The sequence below is a fragment of the Grammomys surdaster genome, unplaced genomic scaffold, assembly GCF_004785775.1.
Source record: "Grammomys surdaster isolate TR1022 unplaced genomic scaffold, NIH_TR_1.0 137, whole genome shotgun sequence".
Taxonomy (NCBI): domain Eukaryota; kingdom Metazoa; phylum Chordata; class Mammalia; order Rodentia; family Muridae; genus Grammomys; species Grammomys surdaster.
In genome coordinates this window covers 13,077,825-13,093,295 of record NW_021604595.1, presented here as the reverse complement: position 1 = coordinate 13,093,295, position 15,471 = coordinate 13,077,825, and the positions used below count along the sequence as shown (strand labels likewise).

At 43.1% G+C, this 15,471-nt stretch overlaps 1 protein-coding gene across 1 annotated transcript in view; it reads right to left on the bottom strand.

Moving 5' to 3' along the window:
- F13a1 (coagulation factor XIII A chain) overlaps positions 1-15,471 on the bottom strand; it is a 165,649-nt gene that overhangs the window by 30,085 nt on the left and 120,093 nt on the right. The window contains exon 11 of the mRNA XM_028763226.1: positions 6,266-6,419. Coding sequence (XP_028619059.1) covers positions 6,266-6,419 — 154 coding nt within the window. The remainder of the gene's footprint in view (positions 1-6,265; positions 6,420-15,471) is intronic.

Below are 15,471 nucleotides of genomic sequence, written 5' to 3'. Positions count from 1 at the left end.
CACACACACACACACACACACACACACACACACACACACACACACACGTAAGAGTTAGCAAGAGAGAGGGTGTCAGAGACACAGAGAGAGAACATACAAACATTGAGAAAGAGAGAGGAGCAAAAACAGAGACACAGACACAGAGAGAAAAATAAGAAGAGCAGGAGAGGAAGCAGGAAACAGAGACCTAAGTGTGGCCTCACAGGGGGCTGTGCTCAGACCCTGACTACCTGAAAAAGTGTAGAATAGCAATACCTCCAAAGTTTGGATAAAGTACTTGGCTGCAGTGGCAGGCTGTTGGAAGTACAAAAGATGGATGGCCCTTCTCTTCTCTATCCTAAGCATCTCTCGATAGCTTTTTTCATGGTAGAGGACAGAGATGAAAAGACAGAGGCAAGTTCTTTGGCTTATGAAAGCTCAGTATGAGAAGGACTGGTTGTGGGGAAATCACTTTAAGATAGGAATGTTGGCTTTTCTAATTGTGCTAATTTAAAGATGTTATCTTCTACTATACTAAAAATTAAGTCAAATAATTAATAACTGAATTCAATAATGGTGAGGAGGGTAATGGATGCTATAAACTAGCACTAAATGCTAATTACATGGCAGGCCATGGGATGCGTGCTTGCTTGCAACAGCTCTGCTAAGCCTCTAACAACCACAAGCTAGGCACTATGAATGCCACCAGTGATATAAGGGTATGTAATGTTACAGGGCTCTGTGTGTGTGTGTGTGTGTGTGTGTTATAAACTTCTCTGTCAAGACTGTAAGAACATACCAGAAACAATAGGTCTAGAACCAGAATTGGCTCCAGCATATGTTTATGAAGCCAATGGAAGAAGACAGGAAGGGAAGGAAGGAGGGAAAGCCCAGCCTGGAAAGTTCAGCAAACTACTTTAGCAGCGATCAACTGGAAAACAGGTCCGTGAGAAGGAGAGCATTAACAATTATCACTTTGGATGAAGGCCAAGTATGCATTTAGCCAAAGCACAGGAAGTCCATTGGAGCAGCAAACAAAGAACCAGTGAGAGGCTGCCTTGGGAGAGAGGAACTGAGTTGGTCCAGGTGTGAGAAAGGGGCAAAGTGAGGCTTGTGCCCTGAGCAAGCTGAGAGGCTGGTCTGACAGTGAAGACTCCATCTTCCTCCTGTCCTATGACTGAGGCAGTTGCAGGCTGGCAGGCCATTCCAGGAAGGAGAGAATGGCAAGGTTTGTCAGGGCCCAAAGGAGTTGTCCTTGCTTTGTAGCAGTTATTATGAGTGCTCTGGTGTCCTAGCACCAGTAAAACGTTATCTAGAGCCAAATTTTGCTTTCTGAACTAGTCCTTTCAGGTTGGATGAAGCATCCTCTCATTGTCCTGGCCATAGTCTCAACATTCTCTCTTCCAAGGTTCTCATTACTCTGAGAACACAGCTCCAGACCCCAGTCCTCACACCAACGAGTTTCCAGTTTTCTTTACTTTTCCTCAGAACAGTACTTGCCCTGTGCTATGTCACCTCCCTCTGGAAACTCCAGGAGGGCAGGAAGGCCATCTGTCTTGTGACCTTTATATCACTAGGACTGAGTCCCTGCAGGTACTGAGGATCTGGAGGAAGGAGGCTTGCAGGTATGCTAATTTCAGCTCAAGGCAGAACTTTTGTCTCAATAACTTCTGTAGAGTGTACTCAGCTTAGTTGACTCATGAGATCACAGCTCTGTGACTACCCCTTTGGTTATGTCACAACTTTGGAGTCCTGGGGACACACATTGGGTTAGACATCACTATGAAAGTGTCCTTCACTCACGGCTATAGAGGGATGAGTGAAGAGCTATCACTTATAGATTTATAGAAATTTGTGGATCACAGGTACTAGGACAGGCATTGTTACATGGAACCTGGAGATGTGAGACATGAAACACCCTTAGATTGCCTGGGTGGCACAGGAGCCCTCTTTTCAGCACAGTGGGTAAAAACAAGGAGGCATGCAAGAGCATGGCTACTCGGGATGGTGGCAGCTGCTCATCAGAGCGTGGCTACTCGGGGATGGTGGCAGCTGCTCATCAGAGCATGGCTACTCGGGGATGGTGGCAGCTGCTCATCTGGCGGCTGTATGTGGCAGCTGTGGATGATCAGGCAGTACAGCAAGAAGACCAAAAAGTCAGGTAGCGAGGCTTTCAGGGTTATTCCTGAATCATTCTGATGGCACTGAGAAGGTTATTTTCTCTGCTCAGGTTATTTTGATGGGCTCAGGATGACATGTCACAGAGTAGCACTTTCGTGGAGAGAAAGGTTTACACTGAAGAGGGAGTTGTAAGCTCAGCTAATTTTCCTGGCAAAAATGTAGTCTGAAATACCCAAGCACTATGGTAGCAATGCTAGCATTACTATTAGAAGGTGAAACTAACTAGTACTGGGCCCTCATCATGCATACTGGACCCTCACCATGCATACTGGGCCCTCATCATGCATAGTGGGCCCTCTTCTGCATACTGGACCCTCATCATGTGCTAGGCTCTGTATTAAGGTTTTCTACACAGGGTGCTGTTTTAGTCTCATAGTATGGCTATGGAGCCAGAGAGAAAAGGTGCCCTTGAGGGCTGTTTCAGATGGGAATTTGCTACTTAATTCTGTGGTAGTTAAATGTGGGTGCATAGTGGTTGTCTTCACTGGGATAGAAAGTGAAGAATGAGTGGGCAGGCCAGGGGAGTGGAGAGAAGGAAGAGGAAGTAGACTTTTCGACGATTCAGTTTCAGGTTTTTGTGTCATACATAAGGCCTGGGGAGAGATGCTGATTTGGGAGTGGTCACTACATCTGTGAGAGTCAACCACAGCTCTCCAGGAAGAACCTAAATTTGGTAGGCATGGGGCCCACAGAGGAGAGCCAGAATCAAGGGGCATTTGGAGGGAACTGTAGAAAGGTAAGTCTATTGAGTGCTGCAGTAAACACAACAGGGGTTAGGTGTGGTAGAGAGAGGAGAGTTCTGTTATAGACAGAAGAGAAGGATGTCAAGAAAGGGTTGAATATCATCAGGAAGTTAGGTAACCAGGACGATACCTGCAGACACTGATCCCACATGATACTGTGCAGTTAAGAGTGTTCTTTTTCATTTCAAAGGTGTTCTGTTTGCAGATAGGGTCCATCGGAGAGGAAGAAACAGACCAGATATGTATAATTCCACACCCCTCTTCCCAGGTCTCTCAAGATGTCGGATGGCAGATGCACAGAACGAACATGTGTACTAAGTGATACAAGGGTTAAGGAGGGAGGGAGAGAGAGACAGGGAGAGAAAGAGAGAGAGAAATAGAGAGAGGTGAGAGGGAAGGATGGAGGGAGGGAGAAAGAGAGAAGCAATAGCAGAGAAACGGATGCAGTAAAGAGTGAACAGACACCATCATAAAAGAGGACATATTGCCTCAGAACATTTTCAGAATTCTGGTTTTCAAAGCTTTAACATTTCTTAATCTTATATTTGGAAAAAAAAAGTTAAAACTGATATTAAGTTTTAGTTGAAGTGAAAAATAACCTCTCCACAATTTAACCGTTTGTCAGTTCATCCCTGCATCTTGGATAGTTTCTTTTCTGTCCTCATTCATCTTGACACTTTAGTGTCCATCCTCAGTATATGTAGATTCAGAGAAGTTATAAGAGATGCACCCTGAGACCCAGACTGGCTAATCCATAGCCATGAGCAGTTACTGCTGGCATTTATTGTATACTTGGAGCAGACATCAATAATCAATCCCTTTCCCCCACTACATGCTATTGGAGTCCCTAGAGTCTCAGAATAGCACTCCACTGGGCTATCTGCTCAATTAGAATGTGGTGTATTTGTGTTATCTTTGATCAAGAGATGAGTTCTCCACTTGGGGTCAAATCTTGGCCCAGGAGGTGGTTGAAATGTCTCTCACAATTAATCACATGTATTAGGAGTTCTAGTTGGTTCAAAACACCTACCACCCTATCCTCGAGTCTCATCTTCTTGCTAAGGAATAGGACTGTTGACCTCAGTAGCTTTCCTCACGATGAACTGAACAATGTGTTTTAACACTTGTATATCACAGGCCAATCCTCAGTTTCTCTTTCACAGGTGTGTGTCTTCCTCTCTTAATGGCTAATCCTGCCCCGTTCCTATTTGGCCTCCACAGTCACCTCTGGGGCTGACAGTTAATGGTAGCTGGGCTCTGCTGAGTGCTCTCATCTCTTCCCAGTATTGCTCACTGCTGCCCTTCTCTAGCATCTGCTCCCGAGACGAAGTACTGCTCACAGAGATGGCGAGCTCACCTCTCCTTCACCACTCATGCACTACAACCTCATCAGTAGAAAAGAAAGGCGTTCACACCACCATTCTGCTTTACCCATTTTCCCAAAGATCTCTTTCCCCCACACCACCCAAAATTCTGATTTATTCTTTGGCCCAATAGGAGTTTTGGTGGTAGTGAGACTCAAACAAGGCAAATGCTTTTCTACTGAGCCCAGACTTAGGGTTTCAGTCACACTGAAGACCATAGGTTCCAATTCAGTGTGCTGAATAAGTGGATACATCATGAACTCATGGCGTTAAGGAGGCCAGTTTATCAGAATGGGACCAAATGAATTGTTTTGTCCATTCTGCTCAGATGTCAACATGGTATGGACACGGTTTGTGTCCTGAGTATTGTAAGCATTACAAGGCCCTTTCTGGTTGCGTGTCCTCTGCACCTGAGTCATCTGTCCATGCCATGTCATAGTACCCCCCTTCTGGCATGACTGGACTGACTCTGCTTTCCTCCACAGAAAGCACATAGCAGGGTTGTAGTGCCCCTAGCCTCATGTGGGGTGAGTGTGCTCCGGGGTTAAAAGCAGGCTGCTGAGTGGCTGCTGTGGACCCAGCTAGTTTCTTCCCCATCCTCTAAGGAGTTTCCCCTTTGCTTTCCAAATCTTTTTCTTTGCATCTCTGTAAGAGAAGGCATCGCTTACTTGCTTGGTTTTATTGTGTTTATATCATTTTTAACTTTCCTTCTAGAGAAAAGTCAAAACACCAAGAGGAGGGAGAGATGTTTCTCTTTTGTGTGTTTCCTTCATGCAGTGGATGATTACCAAATCCAGAGACGGAACCATTTCAGAAAAACAGGAAAGAGTCACGAGTTCAGATGACAAAAATTCTAAACTTCAACCCTGCACACCTGTCTCCGTTCAGCAGGCTTTGTCTTTATAATGCAAATCATCTTTGTAAATAAGAGCAAGAAGGCAACAGAAAACATTAAAAACAAACCCTGTACACATTAGTACTTCAGGAATGCCAATGAATATTTAGTATATGCTAATTAGTCATAATTTTTACTCATTCACTAAAATAAATGTCACTCTTAAGAATCTCTGGAGGTGAACCATTTCCAAAAGATATTGTGTCTTTCTGCTCTCAAGACAGCTAGCATCCTTGCCCAGCTGGGTGGGTATTCTAAGCTAGAAGGGGTATTGAGGTCTGTGGTACCCTAAACCTCTAGATCTGTTTCACATTTCCTGTCTTTGGCTATGGTTCCATTTCCTGAAACCTCACTCTCATTTCTTTAAATGAGGTCCTTCCGACTCTTCATTTCTTTGGGCTCTTTTGATAAGAGCCAGTGTGTTTCCCTGTTCTGACAGTCTTCTCTTAAAATGATCCTACTTTTTGTGTGGGGACAGAAACTGTGTCCTGTTCACTGTTAGGATTGTGGGGACAGTACTGCTTTAGATGTAATTGAACACAATAGCACCATTTGAAAAGTACTCTACAATAAAAGTTACCAGCCCCTCACCATATCAGTACTTTGTAATTGAAACTAGCTTACAATAAAATTGCCTTAAATTAGTTAAGATTGCATGATCTTAACAGTCTATCCTATATATCAGAAGGTTTCCATGACAACCCAATGGAACAATGTGTTAAAAATAATCCATAAAGTACTTAGCAAATGTGAAGTAGTGACTTAGGTTTCTATTATGTAACTAAATTGATATAATGCAGATAGTATGTTCTAATGGGATTACTTAAATTAAGGTTCATATAAGCAAGAATACATTCTAGTCTCCTGAAATAGAATTTAGAAATAAACTCACTTCACAAGCCAGGGGAAAGGGAATTTTGCTCAAAACAAGCAAGCAAAATAATGAAGACGTGTGGGTGTCTGCTGCTTGTGAGAGTTTATGTTTCTGCCCTTAATGTCAGATGCTGCTGATGCCAGGGCATTCTCAGGAACATATTTCATCTTGACAGTGAAAAAGTACTAAGTGGAATTGGGAAAAAATACATTTGGCTGTAGTAAATTACCTTCTTGAAATTTGTAAGTATCTGTGATATCCTGCATGCCATCTCCTCCAATTTGTTTGGTCACAATTAGCTTCCCGATATGGGTGGCATCCACAGCTTCCACCACGTGAGTGCCATCTTTCTTAGCTGTAATGTAAACAAGATCACTGTTGACCTGGAACAGAAGAAGAGAGCATTAACCATCGCCAAATGTTTTTGTTTCTAATTGCAGTCTTCGAAATCGCTAAAACATGTAATTAATATGGATGCTAATCAGTGGGTGACTAGGTAAACAAATGTGGTACACATAGACAGGGATATTATTTAGCCATAAAAATGCATAAAACCCTATCATTTGTAACAGTGGAGTGCAGGTCCCACTGGAAGACATAACGCTAAGTGAAATAAGCCAGATACAGAAAGGCAAATACTACACATTCTCACTTACTTGTGGAAACTGAAACATTGGCTTTGAAGAAGAGAATAGAACAGGGTTACTAGAGACAAGGAAGTGAAGAGGAAGGCATGAAAAAGTTCAGTCAGGGGCACCAACATTCAGTAGGAGAGAAGAAACTCCTTCCAGATTTTCTATGGCTCTGGTTAATACAATCTGTGTTGTATATTATAATGTTGAGAAGAATATAAAGTTCCCAACACACAAACTGATTAAAGAACAGGGATTGTTGCCATCATTTGTCACCACACTTTGCCCTCTCAAACAACACACAGATGCACAAACACCATGGCTCAGTTAGGAAACAAACAAAACGAAACAAAACAAAAACAAAAACACAAAAACAAAGCAAATTTCTCATCTCCAAAATTTTTAGCATTCCATGTTGTAGAAATCTAGAGCATAGAATTGTTGTACTCCCTTCTTTAACAATAGTGAAGCTACTGGACAAACTCTTTTTAAAAACATTCTGAGGCTAGAGTTTATGGTTCTTCCATAATGGCACATAAAGGTGTGTGCCATTCAGGCCTGACCACCTGAGAAGTACAGAACCAAAATCACAGAGTAATCCGACTTCCATATACATATCATAGCATGCATGTACCTCATCTCAACAGGCACACACAGACACACAAAGATACAGACACATATATAGATACAGACATACATACAGACACAGACATACATGCACACACACAGACACACACAGACACACACACACAGACACACATGCTCACACACAGACATACACACAGACACACAAACACACACAGACACACACAGTCACAGACACACATACACAGACACGGAGACACACACACACACACACACAAACACCAATAATGCTTTAAAACTTATGAATGGGAATCTACTTTGGATCAGTCATGACTCAAGGAAGAATATCTGAGGTAGGCACGTTATCAGTGAACATTTCTTTCTTCTCCTTTCTCTTCCTGTTAAATTCAACCCTGTTTGGGAAAACTGGAAGCATCTGGTTTATTCCTTGCCTCTCTGGACCCTGCTAAGTTAGTGAAGGCTGTGAAACCTACTTGTAGGAGGGAAAAAAGTCAGCTGGATAACTTCCTGGAAAGAATTCTAACCTAACTGCTACAAAAGGAAAGAGGGACATAGGAGAGTCTGCCCCCTTTCTCCCTTAGATGTCTTCATTGGGAGTGACATACTACTTGGAGCTGTTGACTGCTCTAAGCTGTTGACAGAAAAGTTTGGTCAGTCATGAGAGGCTGGCAGAGAGGACAGAGGCTTACAAGCCCAGTAAATCATTCAAAGGGACTGATCTTGGACTGCCCACTTCAAGGTTTCTTACATAAGAAAAAAAAATCCCTGTTGGTTTCAGTCATATTAACAGTGTCAATTGAAGCAAGATGTATTTTAGTTATGTATCTTAATTATGAAATACATAATTAAACCATCTAGGAGGAATTCGGACAATTCCTGGTGTTTCAGCATGTAAAGGAAACTGTAGAAATTTGAGACAGTGGCTTGGGATGAAGCAGAGCCCACGCTCTTCCAAGATTCCGTGTCCCTGTTGTGCTTTCTAGAGGCAGTGTTAGGTCTGCCTGGAAGGGGATTCTGTGGGTCCCTACTATGGGGCATATACTCCCTGTTTTGTAGTTTTATGGGTTATCAGGGGATCAGCAACACTGCCAGTGGTCATTGGTATATGCTTTTCCAGTCCTCTCCCAGCTTAGCTCCTCTTCCTTTAAGAGAGGTAATAAAAGTGCCTTCCTCACAGGATTACTGGCAAAATTAAATGAAATAAATGCACGTGAACTACTTACCATTGTGCCTGGCATAGAGGTAACACTCAGTAAATGTTATCGATAATTATGTATTATTTAATAACATTCTCAGATAGCGTCCAAAGTGCCAGAGCCCTAATGTTGAGGAAAATAGATCTGGTCCTTCCATTACAGAGTTGACATAGTGAGAGGGAAGATTTAGGGAGTCAGAATCATCTAGGGGAACTTAAAAAACAAGTGGATATCTGATTTGGAGGCTTGGGTGTGGTTCTAAATACATTATATTTTAAAAATGGTCTCAGATGATCCTAATGAATACCCAGGCCTGAGAAATTCTGGTATCCAGGACTCTAGGCACAGTGATAACTCCAAGATTCTTTGTGGATGCATGGACTAGTATGGAGATGGGCAAAGAGTAACATGTTGAGTTGTGCAGGGTGCAGAGGAGTCAATGAGCTGAAGAAAGAGGGAAGGAAAGAGGAAAGTGGGCAGGTGCAAGACCCCTTAAGGTCCAGAGAGAGTAGCTGTGGGAAACCTGAACTCCGTTGCTGGGTGTGGACCTGCAGGAAGCCCTGTTAATCACTGTGAACTTCAGGTCTGGCTTCTGTAACATGAAAATCCATCACTCCTGCTTTGCTAGTTTCATAGGAATCTTTTTGTCCAGAGTGAGATAAGATCTATGTGAACATGACTTAAAATTTTCCTAATTGACGTAAACGGGCATGGCCATTATGGAATAAGGAAGAGAACATGATGATATACTCCTAACTTTAAAATGTGGGGTTAAAGGGAACAACTTTCCATACTACCTCATAAAATGTTCTGAATTCACACGACTCTGGCTCTGCTAAGGGGAGTGCAGTGAACACCGGGTAAAGGCCCACAGTGTTTCAAGACATCTTGTCGGCGACAATGGAAGCCCCAAACATCAATCTCCAAAGTCTGCATTATTCTATTTGCTAAGGATGTCAACACCAAGACTCATCAGGGCAAGTAAAGTTTTGTGGGCTGGTGTCAGGGAGCTATTGGAGAAGTACAATCCCTGAGCCCATCCATAGCTCATTCTCTTGGTCTTGACATTGGCTCCACGGCCTTTTCCCTCTACTTTTCACTTTTTCTGGTCAAGATCTTGTCCCTTTGACCTTCACTTTGGACTAGTAGTCCACAGCTAGTCCTAATTCTTTGATCTAGGCTATCCCATGGCCCCACCCCCTTGAACTTTGCCCTGAGATGGCCCTATCCCCTTGAACTTCATTGTATACTTCCTCTTCCACCTAGGCACTACCAGGCTTAGGGCTTGATGGAAAGAAAGACTGAGATGGGACACCTGAAAGCAGAGCAAGAAAGATCAGACAACCACCTAAGAAACATTTCTTCTTTGGGGGTGTTTCAATGAGTTTCCTGAGAATGCTAACCCTTTTGTAGGAGGCAAAATAGGCATGATGGCCATTTCCCTACATTCAAGCTCTCTGAACAGTGAGGGTAAGTATCCCCCAAATCCCAACCCTCCCCACAGCTTAGTTTCCCAGGAGGACAAGGTTAAATATGAAGTGATTCAGTCCTGGACTTTGGTCACCTGTGGCTGAAGAAACTTACAGCGCTGAAGCCCCAAGTCAGCCCAACAACACTGTCCCTTGTGGGAAGAGGAGAGGAGTAACAAGAGGCTGAGATAGTATTTCTGTATGTGTACCCAGAGCAGAGGCGAAGTGACATCAACATGCTTTCAGTCCAGCTGCTGGGACACTGCTTCCATATCCATGTTTAAAGATGAACAATCTATGTACTCAAAAAGATGCAGGTGATAGGCCCCCGCAGCCAACTGCCTAGGCTGCAGCAGTAGTTATGTATAGGTACCCTGCAATGAATGACTTGCAGCTGTGCTACTTTCTCTGCCCGTGGGATAGATAATGACTTTGATTGAAGGGTTGCTATGTAGATCAGTACAACTTGTGCAGTGTAGCATAGTGCATTAGTATAGTATAGTATAGTATAGTATAGTATAGTATAGTATAGTATAGTGTACAGTATACAGTATACAGTAGTGGTTTTCAACTTGTGGGTTGTGGCCTCTTTGGAGGTCTAGTATCAGATATTCTGCATATCATATATTTACATTTCAATTCATAACAGTAGCAAAACTACAGTTACAAGGTAGCAATGAAATACTTTTATGGTTGGGGTCATCACAACATGAGGAAATACTGTATTAAAGGGTCACGCTATCAGGAAGGCTGAAGACCACATAGGATTTGATGTTTGTTTTTAATAATTATTTGTTTGTTCATTTTTGTGTATCGGGAGGACCATCTGTGTAGATCAGAGATACTTGCAAGAGTTCGTTCTCTTCTTCTACTGTGTAGTTTCAGGGGTTGGCAGCAAGCATCTTTACTCACCAAACCCTCCTGGCAGTGCCTGTCGTTTACTTTTGATTCAGGTTATCCTGTGTACCTCAGCTCGGGCTGGCATTCACTATGTAGCCCTGGCTGACTTCTGACTTGCTCTTAGCCTCCCAAAGGCTGGAATTACAGGTGTGTACTTACACCTGGTGTGTGAATCTCCTGTATTTGTGGTCTGTCTTGTCTTTTGTTTCTTTTGAATGGAAATCAATCTTAGTGACCACCTAAGTCTAGGGCCACACAGAGTCAGGCATCCTGCCATGACTGGTGTTGTCTTCGTATCATAGCACTCTTGCCTCTGGTAAGACATGGTGTTTTCTGAACAGGTTGTGTTGTTTTTCAGGTTCTGGGGGGTCAGGGAGATAGGCTGGACCCTCAGTACGTCAGAGGATCCCTGCAAATTTGTTGCTGCACCCACAGCATGGTGTACTCCATATTCTTTGTTACTGGGTATGGAGATGACTTTTCAAGTTCAAGACCCCAGGATAAAGTCTCTTTTCTTTGTCCATTTATCTTTAGAAACAACCTTGCTACAGGCTACAGAGAAAGCATTGCTTTCCCTAGAGCATATGGAGAACCTAGATTCCTGCTCAGCCAGGTACCTCCTGACACAACTGCCAAACACTCACCCTGTACTTTACACCTGTAGTTTGTGATTATGGGAGGCTGGGCCTGCTGTGGATGCTCGCTGCGGTGTCATACATGTTCCTTGTTCCCCATAAGGACTCCTAGCATAAGATGCAGCTGGGACCTCATCTCCAAGATAATGTTTTTATCAGTGTTCTCTGTTTATTGGATATATGTAAATATGTATGCTTATATGTATGTATGTATGTATGTATGTATGTTTGTATGCATGTATGTGTGTATATATGTTTGTATGTGTGTATATATGTATGTGTATATGTATGCATATATGCATGTTTGTATGTATGTATGTGTTATGTATGTATACATGTATTTGTGTTTGTATGTACATATATATTATTCATTCATTGCAGCAGATATTGCTCCTAGTGATGAGAATGCAGAGAATCTTTACAGAGATTCTATCCCAGTTATATGTGCATGTGCATGAGTGTGTATGTGCATGTGTGTGTGAATTTGTGTGTGTGTAAGCCTTATTGAAGATGAGACAACAGGAATCTGAAGTAAACAGCACATGAGCCCTCAACTGACTGATTTTTCACCAAAGGGAGAGAGGGTAATGGGGGTGTGGCACTTTCTTTGGAGAAACACTGACACAGGAAGAAAAAGAGCAAGAAGCCCAGTAGAGCTAGAGGGAAATGAACAAAGTATGGGTGGGAGAGAACCCAGGGGCTAGACCACACAGGATTCATCAAGATTCATCTTCAGTTTAAGTACAAAGATGATAGGAATCCATTGGAAGGTCCATTTTAATTGGCAACTCAAAGAGCGATTCTGACTGACTCTTGGAGGACAGAAGGATGAGGGGGGAAGAGTGAGGTAAGCTAGGAGGCCTCACCACAGAGCTCAGTACTGACAGAGCTCAGAGGCTAGTGCTGGGGATTGTGAGACAGACTATACTTCAGATACCTTTGAAGATGTCCCTGAAAAAAACTGTGAGGAAGGTTAAGAAGATGATCAAAATAATCCTTGAATTTTATAAATTATTTGAATGAATGGATAAATTGTATTTGATCCAAGTAGGAGATACTTATAAAACAGATTTACTCTGAGCAAGCAATGATAGGTTTGAAATGAGAACAGTTCCCAGAAGCATCTGTAAGGTTGCCATAGAGAATTGATAGTACAGGCCGAGCTCTGGAGAGGGAGTCACCGTGGTCCAAAAAACCCATGATTGTTACCGAAAAAGTCACCTGACCCGGAGTGTGTGTGTGTTCATCAATGTGTGTAGTGTGTTGTTTGTGTATATGCTGTATGTATGTTTGAGACCTACAAGTGTACATGTGTGTGTATAGTATGTGTGTGTAAACCATGTCTGTGCCATGCATGCATGCTTGTGTGCACGTATGTATGTCTGTGTGTTTGTGGTATGTGAAAAGTGTGTGTGAGAGAGACTCACACAGTTGTTTATATATCTATGTGCATTAGTGTGTGTGTGCGTGTGTGTGTGTGTGTCTGTGTCTGTGTCCGTTTGCAATGAGGTGATATAAAGAAGGCAGCAGAGTTTATTGGATACAGTTAAGGCAGAAGAGAATGATCTTTCCCATGAAGCAGTTGTTTACTGAGGACCACTGAGTCAGGTGAACATGCAAACTTAAAACCATTCAATTCTGTACTTATCTCTTTAGAAGCCCTGCGCCATGCTGTGTCAGGGAGAGAAGGGGCACCTGGATCCTTTTGGACCTACAGGAAGTCAACAATGTGAAGAAGGCAGGAGGAGGGAGGGGCACAGAATCCCAGGTGTGGATGCCAGGCAAGCTTCCTCCTGTCCCCTTCTACAAAAAGTGAGAGAGAAGAAAGGGGCCATTTTCCATGTATCTTTCCCCTTTCAGATTCTATTGTTTTTCAGATAGCAAGGAAAGCTCCAGAAAAGCTGACAATTAATCAATGAGCTGGATGGTCTGGAAGCTGGTGAGGAATGGCTGGGAAGTCAGCATGCTGAGAAGCAAGAGCAGGCAAGCCACCTGCTGACATCCCTCAGGTAGGAAGAGGAAGGATGGCACACAGGTAGAGAGAGGGAGGGAGGCTTCGTCAGCCTCAACCTGAGTCACTGAGACTCTGTTGCTAAAATCTCCTGCTCACTCCTATGGGGTCCTAGCAAGCACATCCTGAGAGAAAGTACCTCATATGCTTTTAGGCAGCTCATACATCTCGGACGAATAGCTTGGACCTGGAGTTCAGCCCAAGCTAAGCCAACAGCCTGCACAGCAAAGAACCCTCTGCAGCAGCGAGCGAGGAGCAATTATCTGTGTAGCCTGATGACATTCCTAACACCCTGATCTATATTTAATAACAGCAAGAAGCGCTTGCATTAACAGCTATTAGGACCTTCACTACTGCAAGGAGGGCCATCCTCTCTCTCCTTCTCTCTAGCAATAAAGCACAATAAAAGTATAAAAAAGAAAGCTTCATGGGTTTCAGAGCAATCTCCCATTAAGAGATTCTCAGAGTATCATAAACTGTCAGATGACAGCAGGGGAGGTTTGTACAGATTTTCAAATCTCAAAATGAAATCAAATGGATACAACTCCAAGCACTGTAAGGCTGGTCTCTGGAGGCTTCTAGAGGGTTCTAGAAACCACAACGGCAGATAGAGTGCACTCCTTCTGTGGATTTTATATCTGTGGTTTCTGCTGTCTAAATGCTGAGACCACCCACGTACCTCTCAATACTATCCCTTCTTTCCTGGTTACTGCCATTTGCCTAGCTCAAGTGTGTTATCCTTTGAATGGGAGTGTGCCTCACAGGATCATGTATTTGAACATATGATTCCCAGCTGGCAGCTCTATTTGGAGAGGCTGTGGTACCTTTAAGAGAGCTGAGATCTAGCTGGAGGAAGTGAGTTGCTCAGGGTAGGCCAACCCTGCTACCAGTAGACTTCCTGAGGTAAGGTAGCCAACTGCTTCATGCTCCTGCCTCAGCTGCCATACCTTCTTCCCCTTCACAAGGGACCTTTCCCTCTTAAATCACCAGCCTAAATATAATCATACTTCCCTTAAGATATTTTTTTGCAGGTTGCATGTTTGTTTGTTTGTTGCTTAGAGTGACATAAAACCTTTTTCACCTCTGTCATAGAGAGGCAATCCAAGCTCTCTGGTAGGTCTCTTAACTTCAGTGACAGTTCCACCCAACCCATGTTCCACAGGCTATCAGCATCCTGGCTGATTCCTCTTGGCACAGGTAGCTCTCCCTAGCTTACATAAAAAAAGGACTAATTTCTCAGGATGTGAAGGTCTCTACATGGACGTTCTTTAGCCTTTACCTTTATTTGACACCCTGATACATCATTAGTATGCTATTGAGTTTGTACTGCTGTTAGCTGATCACACGTAGCACTTGGATGTTCAAGTCAATCCCTCCCCTCTGCTGGAAATTCTTTTTTTTTCTGTTCATTTAATGTGTGCACTGTGTTGTGTTTGTAGAGGTCAAAAGACAACTTGTAGGAATTGGTTCTTGCTCTGTGAGCCCCAGAGATTGATCTCATATTACCAGGTTTGGCAGTGAATGATTTTATTCACTGGGCCATCTCACTAGGTTCTCTTGACTTCTTCCTAATCTCCTTGGTCTGAATAACCATTGTTCCTTCCCCTGTAAGCTCACAGCACTCTGCTCTTAGAACTATGGTCATATCAAAAGGCAAATACTCTTTGGCTTTTGATAAGATTACATTTTGATTAAACTCATTGTATATAGAAGATTTAATAAGCTGAAAATACAATTCTTATACCTCCCTTACAGGACATCTTAGCTGAGTGGCAGGGCACACTGCAGGTGTCTGTTATTTTCCCTGTGATTATGGGGCTGACTGGGAGCTGCCACTTGCTGCCACCCAGTATTGCCTGAGAGGATCTGACCATATGTGATTATCCCAGGAAGAGATCCTAATTCAAAATCCAAAGTGTGGTTTCTATTGAATTTGTACTATTTCTTTGCACCATTATAATGTTTAAAGGTTTTAGGTGGAGATAT